The following is a 17,116-nucleotide window of genomic DNA, read 5'->3' on the forward strand; positions in this document are numbered from 1 at the left end:
CAGCAGAGATATCAGTACTCATGGAACAGAGGTTTAAAGGTAGGAGAATTGGAATGGAGTTAATAAATAATTAAATTACTCTGTGTTGTAGGGTTCTGTAACTCTCTGCCTGAAAAATGGTAGAGGCACAAAACCCCACCACATTTCAAAAATCCCTGGATAAGCATGTGAAGAGCTGTGTCCCCAGGGACATGGACAGAAAGTGGAATTAACCCAAAATCTATATTTGGCCAACAGGTAAATGATATGTTGAAAGTCCTTCTACTGTGTCATAAACATCTATATTGTCAGACTGGAAACACCCCCACCTCTAAATCACACAGCACACTAAAGTTGGAAATGGATTGTTCCAACTTCATTGATGCTGGGTCTAAATCCTGGAATTCCTTATGAACTGCATTGTGGCCTGCAACAGTTCAAGACGACAGCTCCCCATCACTTTCTGTCAATCATGGTCATGTCCCTACGCAGAGTAATTACTTTTGTCAACAATACAGTCAAGATTAACAAGAACATTGCACAGGACAACCAACATAATAGACTAGTATGATTAACCACCACGAAAAAAATCCACTTACATTTTCCAAAATGATATGGGTCACATCACAATCATTAAAAAGAGCTTTTTTGTATTTAAATAAATGTCAGCTAAAGTGTAAATTCTATAGTAAAAAAAAATGCTAGAAACAATAGGTCTGGGAGCAAATGTGAAGAAAAATTTCAGGTCAAAGGTTTTTTTTTGAATGTATAAATTCTACACATTAGACTTAGTAGCAAAAGTCCTGTGCTTTGTATGTATAAAATCTTGAACTTAAAGAAAAAGAACCATAGTCCACCTTTTAGCAATGGTAAATTCAATTCTTTGGCAAGAACCTCAGTTCCAAGGGTATCTCACAAGTTACATCTGAGAGTGAATTTAGAATAGTCTTTTACCTTCTCCTAATTAATTTAATTGAAGGTGACATCCTCTACTACTATCAGAATGAATGCCATTCTATACTATCAATTTAGTGATATATTTTATTATGGGAGGAAGGCAAAAAGAGAAAGGAAAGCAGATGTAAACTGGTATGCAGTCCTATCACTCACTGCTCAAAATTACAGATGTATGTGTTCCCTACAATATATTTCAACTTACCAGCATTCTCATCTGTGTAATCATCTGTGACCTCATCTGGGCTGGATCGTGGTTTGGGCTGCCATGAATATGGATGTGTAGCTGTACCATAAAGTACGAGAGACCATTCCTTCAGTTTTCCTAAACAAAAATATGACCACAAGAGGTTATGACAAGTTATAACAAGGATAATGCATCCATTCCAAGAAATTTTAGGAAATATACATTTACAAAACTTATTTGTTAAAGAACACCAGAATGCCAAACAAAAAAAACTGCAATTGAATTGCAATGTTTTCACCGTTAGAAACCAATAAAGTACAAAGGATTTTCATTTACAGAATTTCATTTCTAAAGTTCAAGTGGAATAATGAAAATGGTTCTTAGTCGAGTTTCATTCACCTGGAAAACCCAGACTGAAGCTGTCATTTTCTACACTCGCTATGAACCTCACTCCCTAGCTATTAATGACATTCCACTCACTTAGATTGGAAAAACAAACACTTTGTGCTTGGACTTTTGTTGAATTCCATGTCCCAAATCACCTGCTTCACAAATTCCACTCAGATTCTTCCCCAAAACAACATCAACCTCAAGCTAAAATCCTTTCTTTCTTTTTCAATCTTTTTATTAGTTTTCAAATTAATACAGATTAATATATCAATGATAATACATGTAATACAAAGAGATCAGGAGAACAATCATGATATGGATAATCATAAAGAACAATAAAGTATAAAAAAAATCTGTAGATCCAATGATCTGTTAGTGAATGAATATAATATAAAAGAAAAAGATTTATTATAAAATATAAAAAAAAGAAAAAAAAACAAAACAATAAGAAAAATTATAAACAATATATCAAACCAAACTAAGCTAAAGAAAAAACATTCAAAAAAAAACAAAAAAAAACTGGACTAAAATTTCTCAACAGAAACAGAGCAATATTATGTCATCAACTCTGTACCTCTAAATTGAAAGGTTATTATAAGGGGATCTATATCATGTGAAAATATTGAATAAATGGACTCCAAACTTCCTCAAATTTAAGCGAAGGATCAACAGTACCACTCCTAATTTTTTTCCAAGTTTAAACATGATATAGTTTGAGAGAACCATTGAAAAGTAGTAGAGGGTATTGGATCCTTCCATTTAAGCAAAATGGATCGTTTGGCCATTAATGTAACAAAGGCAATCATACGGTTAGCGGAGGCAGATAGATGGCCAGATTCTATCCTCGGTAGACCAAAAATTGCAGTGATAGGATGAGGTTGTAAATCAATCTTCAATACGTTTGAAATAATGTTAAAAATATCTTTCCAATATTTTTCCAAAAGAGGACAGGACCAAAACATATGTGTCAAAGAAGCCACATTCGATTTACATCTGTCACATACAGGATTTATATGTTGATAAAAACAAGCTAGCTTATCTTTTGACATATGGGTCCTGTGAACTACCTTAAACTGTATCAAAGAATACCTGACACACATTGATGATGTATTAACTAAATGAAGAATTTTCTTCCAAGTCTCTGTAGGTATAGATGTCTGGAGTTCACTTTCCCATTCATTATTAATTTTGTCCAGTGGTTCTGAACGAATTTTCATAATTAAATCATAAATTATTGCTATCAAGCCCTTCTGACAAGGATTAAAACCAAAAATTTTTTCCGTAATTTCAGTTTTGTAAGGTGTGGGAAAAGAGGGTATAGTAGCTTTTAAAAAATTTCTAATTTGCAAATATCGAAAAAAGTGTGATCTAGGCAAATTGTATTTGGTAGACAATTGTTCAAAAGATGAAAAACAGTTATCAATGAATAAATCACGAAAACACACTATTCCCTTCCTTTTCCATATGGAAAAAGCTGAGTCAACTCTAGATGGATAGAAGAAAAAATTAGATTGAATGGGACTTGATAAATTAAATTTATTCAATCCAAAAAATTTACGAAATTGAAACCATATTCGTATTGTATGTTTAACAATTGGGTTAATCATATGTTTACTTAATTTGGTAAGTGCAAAAGGGAGTGGAGCTCCTAAAATAGAAACTAATGAAAATTCAAGTACTGATTGGGATTCAAGGTGTACCCAATTTGGGGCATTGAATTACATCTGAATCTTGTGTCCAAAAAATTAAATATCTAATATTGATTGCCCAATAATACAAGCTAAAATTAGGCAAGGCCATATCACCATCCCTTTTTTAGTTTTTGTAAATATTTCTTACTTAGCCTTGGGGCTAAAATCCTCTCTGTGTTTATATCACCTTCAAATTCATTTATTCACTATTACTATCAAAGCATCCACTTGGGTGAGCTACAACTGGCCACTTCCTGCCCTTCTTATTGAAGTTTCATGAGCTCCCAACTTCCCACAAAATTCATTGAAGTTCTTTACCTGCAAATCTCTTAATTTCCATCTTTTGTAAACTTCTACAGCCCTATATTCACCCTTGCACCTTTTCTGTCCTCTGGCTTGTACACAAAAAATGACAAAAATTTGTACAGGGTTGCTTGTACTACAGATGAAGCTTCATTCTACATTATCGTCAGTATATAGATTAACATTCTTAACTGACCGTAACTTTAGTTGTGGTTGGTGGCAGCCTATTTTGACACATTTCAGGTCAGCTGAGGCTGAGAATTAATCATTTTATTGAAGATGTTAAACTAAAAAGGTAATAATAATTGGAAGATTACCTTCAGTAACCTACATCATTGAGAAATGCTTTGGTTAAACCAATCTGGCAATGGCATACAAATGATACACAGTAAGGCGTTTGATAAGGTTCCTCATGGTAGGCTTCTTCAGAAGGTCAGAGGCCAAGGGATCCAAGGAAGCTTGGCTGTGTGGATTAGGAATTGGCTTGCATGTAGAAAGCAGAGGGTTGTGGTGGAAGGACTGCCCTCGTATTGGAAGGCAGTGACTAGTGGTGTCCCGCAGGGATCGGTTCTGGGACCTCTACTTTTTGTGATATTTATAGATGACTTAGATGAGGGGGTGGAGGGCTGGGTTAGTAAGTTTGCGGACGACACTAAGATAGGCGGTGTTGTGGATAGTGTGGAGGGCTGTCGGAACTTACAGAGGGATATTGATAGGATGCAGAGCTGGGCTGACAAGTGGCAGATGGAGTTCAATCTGGAGAAGTGAGAGGTGGTACACTTTGGAAGGACAAGCTCCAGGGCAGAGTATTGGGTAAATGGCAAGGTACTTGGCAGTGTGGAGGAGCAGAGGGATCTGGGGGTTCATATTCACAGTTCATTGAAAGTTGCCTCACAGGTGGAAAGAGCAGTTAAGAAGGCCAATGGGATATTGGCTTTCATAAATCGCGGGATTAAGTTTAAGAGCTGCGAGGTGATGATGCAGCTTTACAAAACTCTAGTTAGGCCACACTTAGAGTACTGTGTTCAGTTCTGGTCGCCTCATTATAGGAAGGATGTGGAGGCATTGGAGAGGGTGCAGAGGAGATTTACCAGGATGCTGCCTGGATTAGAGAGTATTGAATATGAGGAGAGGCTTAAGGTGCTAGGGCTTTATTCACTGGAAAGGAGGAGGATGAGAGGAGACATGATAGAGGTATATAAAATATTGAGAGGAATAGATAGAGTAGACAGTCAGCGCCTCCTTCCCAGGGCACCAATGCTCAAGGCGAGAGGGCATGGCTTTAAGGTTATGGGTGGGAGTTTCAGGGGAGGTTTTTCACCCAGAGAGTGGTTGGTGCATGGAATGCACTGCCTGGGGTGGTGGTGGAGGCAGATACATTGGACAGGTTCAAGAGCTTGTTGGATAGGCATATGGCGGAGTGTGGGATGGGGGGGATATGCGGGAGGAAGGGGTTAGGTAGTGTGAGGGTGGTTTGATGGACGGCACAACATGGTGTGCCGAAGGGCCTGTTTTGTGCTGTATGTTTCTATGGTTCTATGGTTTATGGTAAAAGACATTTGGAGATTTAAGCTAAATTCTGATACTAGTGATGCAGCCAAAACTAAAATAGTTCAGCGGCATAGTAATAATTTTGAAAGTTTTTTTTTCTCTTAAATATTCTACATAGTTAATGCTCTTTTCATTTCATTGTATTGTATCAATATTTCAATTCCCCCCTCCCCCCACCCCCCAAAGTGAGCACAAAAGGTTTGGATGCCATGGAGGAATGTATACATGTACATATGTATGCAAGGGTGAACTCTAAAATTTGTTGTAGATTTAACAAGTGGTCCTTTTGACATGAAAAGTTAAGGCAAGACAAGGAAAGATCTACAAGTGTTGCAGTTTGTTCATTGTCCTTATATCTACTAGAGAAGCAAACATCATTTTAGATTGAAGTATTTCACACTGACTGAATGTACACTGACTGAATGTTTTTAACAAAAAAAAATCCTGCAAAGTAAGTTCACGTTAAGGCAATCCAGAACGGAAATATAGAACCTAGCTTACACATTTATATTTAACTATGCTAAACCTTTGTAGAATTAGGTTTACCTCTGCCAGAGGAAGGATAAAGCAGAATGGACCCAAGTTCACATAAGTTGAGAAGAATGAAAGATGATTTCATTGAAATACAAAATATTCTCTTGGAGTTTGACAAGATAGATAAAGAAGTGCCATTCCCCTTGCTGAGGTGTCTAGAACCAGGGATCACAGTCTCAAAATAAACAAACAGCCCTTCAGGAGAAAGGTGACAAAAAAATTTAAGACCCAGGAGGGTAATGAATCTTTGTTAAATCTCTTCCCAAGAGGTTCAGTCACTTGGTATTTTCAAGAAAAAGATTCTGCAGACATTAAAAGAATCCAGGGATATGGAGTGAGTGCAGGAAAGTGGCAATGAATGGTCCATTCCTGTTTTTCCCTTTTTTTAAAAAATGGTATATGGCACTCTTCCAGGTTGCATGATCAAAGTGAGCTTCCTTTCTGTAGCTGCAAAAGCAATCCACATCCACAACTGCACACAGTGTCACGATGAGAAACACAAAATGGCTACTGGTAAATTTAGATATGCAAATCTACAAAATTACCACAAAGTAGCTGTTCCATACCTAGATGGAATTTTGTGCAAACTATATACAGATTTAAAAAACTGATACCCTAACAATCTGGAATTGGGAATAGAGTTTTTCCATTTTGGTAATTACAACTATTTCTGCCCAAGATCACAAGCCTTTCGTACATCTTTCCCCCTTTGGCCTAAACTGTAGTTAAACAGAAAGTTATATTTTTCCACATTTAAAAGAAAATCCTCCACCTAAAGCATCTTTTAACGGCAGCAAAGATTTACCATGTGGTACCTGATTTAGAGAACAATGTTTTGGGGTGGGTGGGACATCAGAATCTGACTCAACACAACCACTTAAAATTAAATTATTTTGATCAAAGGCTATTGCTCGATGTATTGGCTGAAAATAAACAGATCTTATGTGATTAATAACACATTCTGAAACATTCTGGAAGAAATTATCCAGGAAACTGTGCCCAAGGGATTGAAATTAGACCTGTCCATAGACTTGATGTAATGGCACAAGTTCATGATCAGGTGCGCCCAGAACTAATTAAACATTTGAGATTTAACCCATTCACCAGGGGAAGCAAGCTCATTTAATTCTACTTCCCCTTGATGCACATGTTCCTGATGAGAACTTGTACCAACAGACTTGCTTTTGTGTTTCTGGCACTTCTGTGAGTAAAGCTATATTCTGCAAAGGATAATAGGGCTGTCAATTTTTCCACCCTCCTGTCTGGTATATTGTGGCTTAGATGGCACCTGGTACTCATCATACAACTCCTTACATCAATGGAAACCTTTTTAGGGCTGCTGGTGGCATTGCCAAATGTTTGTAAATGTTTAAATTTAATGTATTCCACAGTAGAGCAGTCTAAAACTCTTGGCTGTGGTGAGCCGTACAACCATGAAAAAAAAGAGGGGACAGCCAGCAGCTTCCATCACGTCCAATGGAAGGAAGGCGATGAGAGGAACCTCAAGATCCTGACAAGTCTGTTAACCTATGAATCCAGATTTTCAACAGCATAATCTGCTAGCACTACCCTGCAGAATGCTAATTGATTTGAGTACTCTTGGTCTTGGGGTTTGAACACTCACAGGTATATACCTTGCTGTAATTCAAAAAAAAGATACAGATAATAAGAGCAGGAGTAGGTCATTCAACCTATAATTGCTTAAGCTGCGCCCGGAACTTGCCACGAATCCCTGCCCTCTGCACTCACTCGCACGTCTATCAATGGTTATTCCATTGCCCCATGGCTCAATGTTGAGTGAATCACTGAGGCAGAGTGAAGGGGCTGCCTGAGTTGAATGGTGTACCCACTCAGTGCTGAAACGTGGGGCTAAGCTGCACACGAAGAGTGTGGCCATTGTTGTGGACAGGCAGCACCTGCTTCATACGTTAACAGACTTGTCAGGATCTTGAGGTTTCTCTTATCACCTTCCTTCCACTGACGTGATGAAAGCTACTGGCACCCCCTCTTTTTTCTTGGTTATGTGGCTCACCACAGCCTAGAGTTTTAGAGTCACAGAGTCAAATAGCACAGAAGCAGGCTCTGCAGCCTCTCCTACCCATGCCAACCATCAAGCACCATCTATACTAATATGATTTCTTCTGTAGCCTTATGCCATGGCACAGTAACAAGTCCAACAGTGGAAACTGTCCATCAAGCTTAATAGGATAGAAAAATCCCTTGGTTAGGGAGAGCTATGCAGCCAGCCAAATAGGGGGCGAGACAGCAGTTCCACCATATTAAACAGGAGGTGATGGGAGAGACAATAGGATCTGGTTGGTTTCTCAACATATGGAACAGGTGCTGCCAATGCTCAGCAATGGTTGCACCTCGGCCCCACATCTCAGAGCTTTGTGGCTACACCACTTGCCCCAGCTGGACCAACTCTAGCCCTCATGGGCAGCCACTGCACATCGTCTCTGTGGCTCACTCCACATTGAGTCATGCTGCAATGAGATCACTCTAACAGTTCCAGCGGTCTGGGCGCAACAGAGGGCTGAGCCCTTGACCAGGTTGCCAGCACAGCAGGGATGTCAACTCTATAGCTACAATGCTCCAATAACATCTTTCCACTCATGTTTCTGTTCCTGAGGATGCACCCCAAGCACTAAGGAAAGTACCATTTTGCAACAGTAGATATTTATACAATAAAAGAAATTCAGACGTTGACTATTTGAAGTCCTTTACAAATGTTTGCTTAGAGTACCTGGTGTTTTGAAGTTTCGAAGCTGGGAAGGACTGTCGTGGATCTCAAGTACCCAGTCACCTGCTGCCTTTTCACCCCAACAATGAGTGGTCATGAATTCCCAACTCTTGAAACCTTCCATGGAATGATCGAACAACCTAGTATGAAAAGGAAAAGAAATTGAGGAAAACACAAAGGGGTATTCCTTTCCCCAACAGCAGACATACGAGTTAATAGTTGCAATGTTCTATTCTGTAAGCAAGGAAGTTGCAATAGTTAACCTTTGAGTGTTGGTTGCCACACAAAATTCAAAGTGTCTTTAAACACTTCCCTTATAATTTAAGGTTGGAGCTCAAATCATACCAGAATTAGAGACATCACAATTGGTCCAGGTTTTATAATTACAAAATTTAGTCTTGCATGTTTAAAATGTGATAAACAAATATGGTGATTTTTTTATAAAGAAAATCAGATTTTTCAAAAACATGTACAAATTTATTATAGGTAAAGCAAATTTATGTTCCAAAGCCTATTGCTGTGCAGCTATTTAAATACTTAAGACTTTCAAAGTGAATAAGAGCTACATTTTCCAAGTAGATGTAGTAGTAATTATAGCAGTAATTTAATAATTATAGCAGTAATTTAGTAATAGTAGTAATTTTTTAAGCAATTGAAGGAATAAGTGAGTTAATAGAGATCCCAAAGTAATGAACGGACAGGAAATTTGATAGATCATTGTCTATGTATAACCAAATAGTCAAAAGACTTCTAAATGCCTTTCATGATAACTATAACTTCACAATGGTTTTGATGCTCACTTCAATCAATGATCAAACCAGCATTATTATTAAGGAAATAGCAGGTCACCAGTTTTTCACATCAATGCCATATTTCAGTACTGGGATGCTAATGTGTTAATTGTTCACATAGTCCAAAGAGCATTACAATAGGTATCAGGTTTAATGGGGATTTTAATTTCATAATATATTTATCATCATGAAGTATTTATTTTTTCTTAAACAATGAAAGGATACCTAAGTACAATTTTCCCTTGATCAATAATTCATGTAATGGATTGTCCATGTAATTTCAGGTACATGGATGGGAAAGATTTAGAGGGATATGGGCCAAACGCGGGCAAATGGGACTTGGATGGGATTCTTGGTCGGCGTGGACCAGTTGGGCCAAAGGGCTTGTTTCCTTGCTGTCCAACTCTAATAAGACTTTGTTTTCACATTCCTACAGGTCTAATAACTTTTTGATTGGCCAGTTTAACTGGCGGCCAAAAGCCTTGAAGTATTTAGTGCCAGCAATCAAAGAGAAAGGAGTTCTTCCACCAGCAGTCAGAACACATTGCCAATCTACTTTCAGTGGAGGTGGCTTTCCAGTTCAACTGAAACGACACAGTTAAAATTATATGTAACTAAGGTACAAAAAAATATTATTTTCTGTCTCTCTCAATGAAAACTAAAGCTCATGAAAAGTGATAAGTGCACATGCACCAGGATATTTGGATGAAATGTTTCTCCTACAATTATTTTAAAAAATATTTAAAAATGGGGCTTTAGGATGCAATGTACTAAAAATATTAAGTTGAGGTATAATCAAAATTAGAATACTGCCACAAATTATTGGAAATGTGTTTATTTGAAAAAAGATTTTTGAATCAAAATAAACTGTAATCATGAAGATAAATGTACAGTTTTTAAATTAAATCCTTTGGAAGTTTGAAGGTGGCAATACATATAGCTCTAGGATACTTAAAACCAGTTCAGAAGTTAGATGCAATATCAAACTTGCCTCACTTCCCCAATTTCAGCATGATTCATTATTAGTATTCTCTGCCCTTTTGCAGGCGGCACAGAAAAGGGAGAGCTTACACAAATAATAAATTATGCAAGCCACAGGGATCCCTGCCTTTGTACAATATAAGTGTTTGGCTGGATATTTGGGGATTTTATTAAATCAGCTCACAATTGGGATCTTCTATCACATTTGGAATAATAAATCTGAAGGTTTAACTTTCTCTTACATTTCCATGGTGGCATACACCTTATGCACACCAGTGATATTGCTGACTAACCGTGCAGCTATTTCAGGGGACAAATAAAAGTCAATTCTATTGAGAGCAAAAATATTAGGTTTCCTTCCTTGAAAGAAATTAGTGAAGTATTTGGGGGATAATCTCATAGCTACATAATCACTATTATGAATTCCAGCATATTGCATTTTATTTTTTTTTGTAGTCATGAACTCAAGTTATCTAACTACAGTGGTGGTATTTGAACTCCTATTCTTTACATTATTAGTGCAGGCCTCTCTATAAATCATCATTCTGGCAAAATAACCATTGTGCCTTATTGTTGATAATGTGAAGAGTACTATTTGAAGGAAGAACCCTATGCATTGAGATTAATGCACAACGCTAACATCAGGCCTGCCAAACAAGTTGCAGTTTGTGTAATATTTAGTCCATCTGACATAACCTCACTTCCTAAAAAGTGATTTAAAAAACTCTCCCCTCCCCAGTTCTTTCTTCTTCTCCAGTTTGAGTCCTTCTAAATTCAAAATCAGGCCGTAGGAAACAGCCTTTGTATGACTATTAGTTCTATTATACTTTTTGCCATTTAAAGCTTTGAACCAGTTCCACCAAGATTGCTGTATAATAATGAAAAGCTTTCAACCTTAATTTTGAACATGAATTTTTAACCTAACATCCCTTTCAGGTTAAACTGTTTTCCCAATGTTACAGAAGCCTATTGTGCCTAAGTTAAACACACATGGTAGTTGGAAGCTTTTAACAATATACAAACTACTGTTTTCTATTAGTTTGTGTTCAAAGATAACAAAATTTGATTGTCCCAGTAACAAATTGTGGGTATCCCCAATGCACTAATATCAAAACAAATGGCCATTGAAAAGGAGACATTCACGAAAGTGAGAAATGAAGTGAAAGACAAGGAAAATAATAAACGACAAATGGAATACAAAAAATCAAGGCATAAAGGTCACACCACCACTGGGACTTAGTTAAGACTCTAACAAAGCATTATGCATATGCTTTAGGCAAGTAAGAAATACTGGGAAACACAATACATTGCATAAACAGCAAGAGCTGATTGGTCTGGGATCAATTCCTCCTGGGCAGCTGTTTTCAGAAGCCTCATCAGTTTGTGTATTTTAGTTGAATAATACCTCAATTTACATTCAATACTTTCGAATCAACTTGGGGCTATTCGTATGGATCATGCTGTCTGCACAATAGGCTCAGCAAGCTAAAGGCTGCACAACACACCCAGCAGTCCTTAATTTATTAAGAGCTTCCGATCCAGTGAAGTTGCACGCAAGCAATCTGTATACAGTGCGTTAATGGAGTGGAATACTTTTAACAAGACCAGTTTCAACACAGTAGTGGGCCTTTGACTGCTCTGCACCTGCAGACGTTGGACAAACTTATGCACTGAACAGCTGTTTTCCCTCAGGAATCGCTCCAAACACTTATCAGCTGGAAAAAGGAACTCGAGAAGAAATCCAGACATGCTAAACAGGTTAATCAAAACTTTCTGTCCAGTTCCTAGAGACTGACTATCATGGAAATATTTTTCTTCAGAGCAAGTCTAGTGCAGACATTTCAGAAAACTATTCTAAACATGTGTTCAACTGCAACGTACTTTTGGCCACTATTTATGATAAAATTTGATATCCTGATTGTCTATAGACTAAAAATGCAAAATATTTCACAGGAAACATGGAGCTTCTCTTAGGCAGTTACAACCATAACTCCATAAGTAACCTTTGTGTAGCTCAATAGACTCATCATCAAGGAGAAACAGAAGCACTGGGAGGCCATTCGGCCCCTTGTGCCTGCTGTGCCATTCAATAAGGACATGACTGACCTTTATACTCAACACTATCCTGCACTAACCCCATATACCCTTCGTTGACCTCAATATTTATCGATTTCTGTGCTTTTAATATTGTAATTGAGGATCCACAGCCCTCTTGGGTAATGAATTCCACGGTTTCATTGCATTATAGATGATGAAATTTCTGCTCATCAGCTCTAAATTGCCAGCTCCTTAATTTGAGTCTGCGACCCCTGGCTCTTGACTCTGCAGATAGGGCAAACCTCAACTCCACATGTACCCTATCAAGCCCCGGAAGAATTTTGTACATTTCAAAGTGATCATTTCTTATTCTTCTAGACTCAGACTTATTCTTCTGGACTCAGCATGCCTTGTCTGCTTAATATCCCTTCATATCACAAAACAACTATCCTAGGAATCAAACAAGTGTACCTTTGCTGCAGTCTCTATTGCAAGCATATCCTTCCTTATGTTGGGGAACCAATCTGTAGACAATGCTCCAGATTGCTCTTACCAAGGCTCTGCAAAATTGGAGCAAGAGTTCTCCATGTCTTCTCTTCCTTCTATGCCCAACTAGCAACTTCAGCCAAGACACAAGAGACAACATGCATGTCAGGTCGAGACCCTGTCCAGATGTGAAGTGTCGACCATCCCTTTGTCTGCACAGATGCTGTTTGACCTGCCGAGTTGCCAGCAGTTTGTTGTTTGTGAGTAATTTCAGCCACCCACTCACACTTGAATGGAAAGTGTCAGGCAGCCTTAAAGACATCTGGGGTAACCCCCATCCCACACAAATGTTGAATTGCAATGTCTGAGTGGTCCTTTTGTTTGCCATTGGGTGCACAGTCTGCACAGTCACTTAACCCTACTGTTAATCTGCTTATCAACATGGAGTAGAATGATGCTGTTAAAATAGTCCCAATAATCCCTTCTTTGACTCACCAAGCATTTTATTTCCAAATCAGTCTGAAGTGCCAGACTAATTACATAATTTCAAGAAGTTCTTATATTTTAGAATGCTAGCCCTTGTTATTCAGTTTGTTAGGTGGAGGTTGCAGAATATAACTCAGAAGTGTTCTATTGAAATCACTGCATTTCCACAGCCTCTATGTTTGCTTCTGCTGTCCTGTCTTCTGAAGCATCAATGGTATCAAAAAGCCACGAATGCAGAAGATAACCACAAATCTGAGTAAAGGCAACCAGGTTAGTAGATTGCTATGTAAATGTTAGTGGAGTATCTTGGCAAGAAGACATGAATGGGGGAAGATAATGTTCTTGGAATTCTTCATTTGTTGTACATATTTTAAATGAAAGCCTTAATAAAAAATGGATTAGAGGGATTGTTGTACAGATCTTCTGTTACCATAAGGATTCCAATCACTTGGTACTGCACCTGCGGAGAGTCCACCCGTCTATTCAATTAATATAGCTCACCATATCAAGCTACTCCAATATGATTCCTCTATTTCCCAGTTAAGCAGAACAACCTTTGACTGGATCCACTCCAATGGTCATTCTCCACCCTCTCCCGTCTTCCAGTTAATTAGCTCGAACTCATCCAAAAGCTAGTTCCAGAATCTAATCCTGCATTCTGTTCCACTGTATTTGCAGTTCTATAACTGGACCCAATTTATGCTGCCAGTGTAAAATTATTTTGCATGCATTCACTTCCCTCTAATCAGTGAAATTTCTTCTGACAATGCATTGCTTGCTGCACATATTATTCTGTGTGCCATATCCTTTTCACATCACTACCCTCATTCCCAACCACTGTGGGTGTATCAAGACTTATGCACATTCATGAGTACCAAGGGTTCTTATCAGAACCCAATACAAAATAAATATTTTTGATCAATCCCAACCAATGAAGTAACTTGATTTGTTATCAGAACATGACACTGGAATCTGCCGTGGGCAACAATGGCACTCAATGCTGATCTTGAAGAAAGCTGTCTACTAAAAATTTAATGAACTATTGTGGATTTCACCCTTCTAAATCACTACCTTTATGCATCAGTTGCAGGGGGATTTCTGGTACCCAGCAGAAGTGATATCATCATGCAGGTTCGGCAAGCAAATACATCACAACAAACCAATTAAAAAAATCTAATTCAAATAATCTTGTATTCATTTTAGAGTCCAAGATAAAGATTGGAATGTTTGCAAGTGGTCACAGTAGACGATGCAATTTCAAACATGCATTATTAAAACATTAAATCACATTGGAATTTTGATTTATCAGAGGGAATGTCAATCCATATGTATAGAATAATTACACCTTAGTACACCGTTAAACTAAGTTACTTCTCATCTAATGAAGCATGGTATTTTCAGGGAATTCAATATTTTTTATATTAAAAGTAGATTTTAAAATACCTCAAATTCTTGTCAGTTTACTACTTCAGCAGATTATGCTTAAGGCAGCTGGAAAACAACACCCCCTGCAGAAATAGCAGGAAACTACACAAACCAGCTTCTGGTACTCCACACTTAGTTTATATGATTACTGTAGAAATTATTGCTGGATTTCCTCCATCATAGTAGTAAGTACTCATATTGTCTCCCTTCTTTCTCACCACATGGTCCATGTCTTTGAATTAAACCTGCCTGATGCAGCAAGGCCAATTACCTGTTGGACAACAGCTGGGACTTTGTTCCCGATGGAGAGGTCAGATATATCGACAAGTCACCACGGCGAGGGTGGGCAATGGTAACCCGGACAATAATGTGCTCCAGGTAATTCACATAGTGGTTTGCATTGTCTGAACAGCCAGTGGCTTTGTAGACCGCCCTCACAGCATGTTCAGGGCGAATTGTTCTGCAATAAGAAAAACAGAGCAATAGTACGGCATAAGTTGAAAGCTTCAGCATGGAGTGATAACTTTGCAGACTCAAGGTCAGTTTCAAACTGTTGTTTGACTGACACATAATGCTAGAGTGACAATAATTTCTGATGATAACCTGTTCACACAAATATTGTATTGCAGGCCAAGATAATAAATGAGCATTGCCTAAGGGAAGGTTCTTGAGTTATCAATTTTATCTAAATAAACAAAAAGTGAACAATATTTTTATTCACTAGCATTTGAAATGTAATTTCAATCATTTCAGATTCATGACATTTAACAGTAAATTACTTGATCTTCCAGTCAATAACTGAATTATCAATATATTATGAATTTAATTCATTTATCTGTCAGAATGCATGAAATAGAAAATACCTTTGATTTATTAATAAATCCCAATTTTAATAACTCTAGGCATTTATTACAGAATATAGCCCAAAAATACGCTTCTAAAAGAATTAATTGACTGAAACAGTTTAGTCACTCTGAGCACTTAAAGGCATTTTGCAAATTCATTTCCATAAAAGGGAAAAAGAAGTTGTAATAATGCTTTAGAATTAAAAAAGACTGATTATGGAGGCAGGGATGCAAAGTTAGCAATGTCAAAGAGGCACTCAGCACAAGAAATGAGATCAGGAGAAATGTCCGATCTGTAGTCGGTTGTTTGAGCGAGAAATAGTTCATTACACCTTTTAAGGGAAAATTGGAGACAGCCTTTCAGCCCGTGATGTCTGTGCTGACCATGATGCCAATTTAATCTAATCCCACCTGCCTGTGCATGATCTATACCCCTCCATCCCTTGCCTGTTTGTGTGCATATCTTAATGAGACAAGACAAGACATCTTTATTAGTCATGCGTACATTGAAACACACAGTGAAATGCATCTTTTTGCGTAGTGTTCTGGGGGCAGCCCCCAAGTGTCAGCGTGCTTCCGGCGCCAACATAACATGCCCACAACTTCCTAACCTGTACGTCTTTGGAATGTGGGAGGAAACCGGAGCACCCGGAAGAAACCCACACAGACACAGGGAGAACGTACAAGCTCCTTACAGGCAGTGGCTGGATTTGAATCCGGGTCACTGGCGCTGTAAAGCATTACACTAACCACTACACTACTGTGCCTGCCGCTTAATGTCTCTTAAATTTAGAGCAAAAACAGAATACTGGAAGAACTCAGCGGGTCAATCAGTTAAAGATATAAGTCAATGCTTTAGGTTGAGACCTTGCAGCAGCACTGAAGGGGAACATGGAAAGATTGCCAGAATATAGCAATACGAAGGGGGTGGGTTAGAAGCCGGTAGATGATAGGGTTGGAACCAGATGGGGAGGGGATGGGAGGGATGAACAAAGGGAGAAGAAAACTAGGTGGACAGGTGAGTGTGTGGGGGAGAAGAGTACTGAGGCTGTGGGTAACCTGTAATTCAAAAATTCAGTACTTATTTCACATTTTGAAAAATATCCGATAAAGATACCCAAATTATTCTCTCTAAGGGTCAAAAGTTTAATACTGGTCTCGATTCTGGTGCTGGATGACAATGGTTCCAAATTCCACCAGGACTTATCCATTCAAGTGAAAATCCAGGACCTCTACGGGTGCGTTGTCAGACACAGAAGCCCCAGATTTACTGACTGATTCATAATGCTGATTCTGTCAGAACTCCACCTTGTTGAGGTTGCACAGTATTTTAGCAGAGGGAAAAAAATTAAGAGCAGTCTCATAGATCTTGCAATAAGATTCAAGACTCCAGTAATTTCAACAGGGATTGTAGAACTGAGGAAATGAAATTAAGAAAAAGGTATTTTTACGTTTAAAATTATTTCAATTCAGCATAATGATTTTAATTTAACTATTTTAGGTGTTTATATGTGACATTTGTTAATTTACATCGATCGAATTTCAAGTCTGACTCCCTATCACTGAGGAGATAAAACCATCTATATCCCAGGACTTGGGACTAGATCTAGAAGATAACAAGTTTTTCTCTGACAATTGCAGCAATAGCACTTCTGAGCTCCATTACATTGAGTAGTCAGTCAATGAACGCATGTACATTGTGGGGTTAGTGCAGCTAGAGGAAGAGAAGAAAA

General features: G+C 38.2%; 1 protein-coding gene across 3 annotated transcripts in view; it reads right to left on the reverse strand.

Moving 5' to 3' along the window:
- pcsk5b (proprotein convertase subtilisin/kexin type 5b) overlaps nucleotides 1-17,116 on the reverse strand; it is a 293,223-nt gene that overhangs the window by 128,192 nt on the left and 147,915 nt on the right. For all 3 annotated transcript variants that reach the window (XM_052019395.1, XM_052019394.1, XM_052019393.1), the window contains exons 12-14: nucleotides 14,810-14,998; nucleotides 8,336-8,472; nucleotides 1,139-1,258 (exon numbers count right to left, since the gene is read on the reverse strand). In XM_052019395.1, coding sequence (XP_051875355.1) covers nucleotides 1,139-1,258; nucleotides 8,336-8,472; nucleotides 14,810-14,998 — 446 coding nt within the window. The remainder of the gene's footprint in view (nucleotides 1-1,138; nucleotides 1,259-8,335; nucleotides 8,473-14,809; nucleotides 14,999-17,116) is intronic.

The sequence above is a fragment of the Pristis pectinata genome, chromosome 7, assembly GCF_009764475.1.
Source record: "Pristis pectinata isolate sPriPec2 chromosome 7, sPriPec2.1.pri, whole genome shotgun sequence".
In the NCBI taxonomy this organism is placed as follows: Eukaryota; Metazoa; Chordata; class Chondrichthyes; order Rhinopristiformes; family Pristidae; genus Pristis; species Pristis pectinata.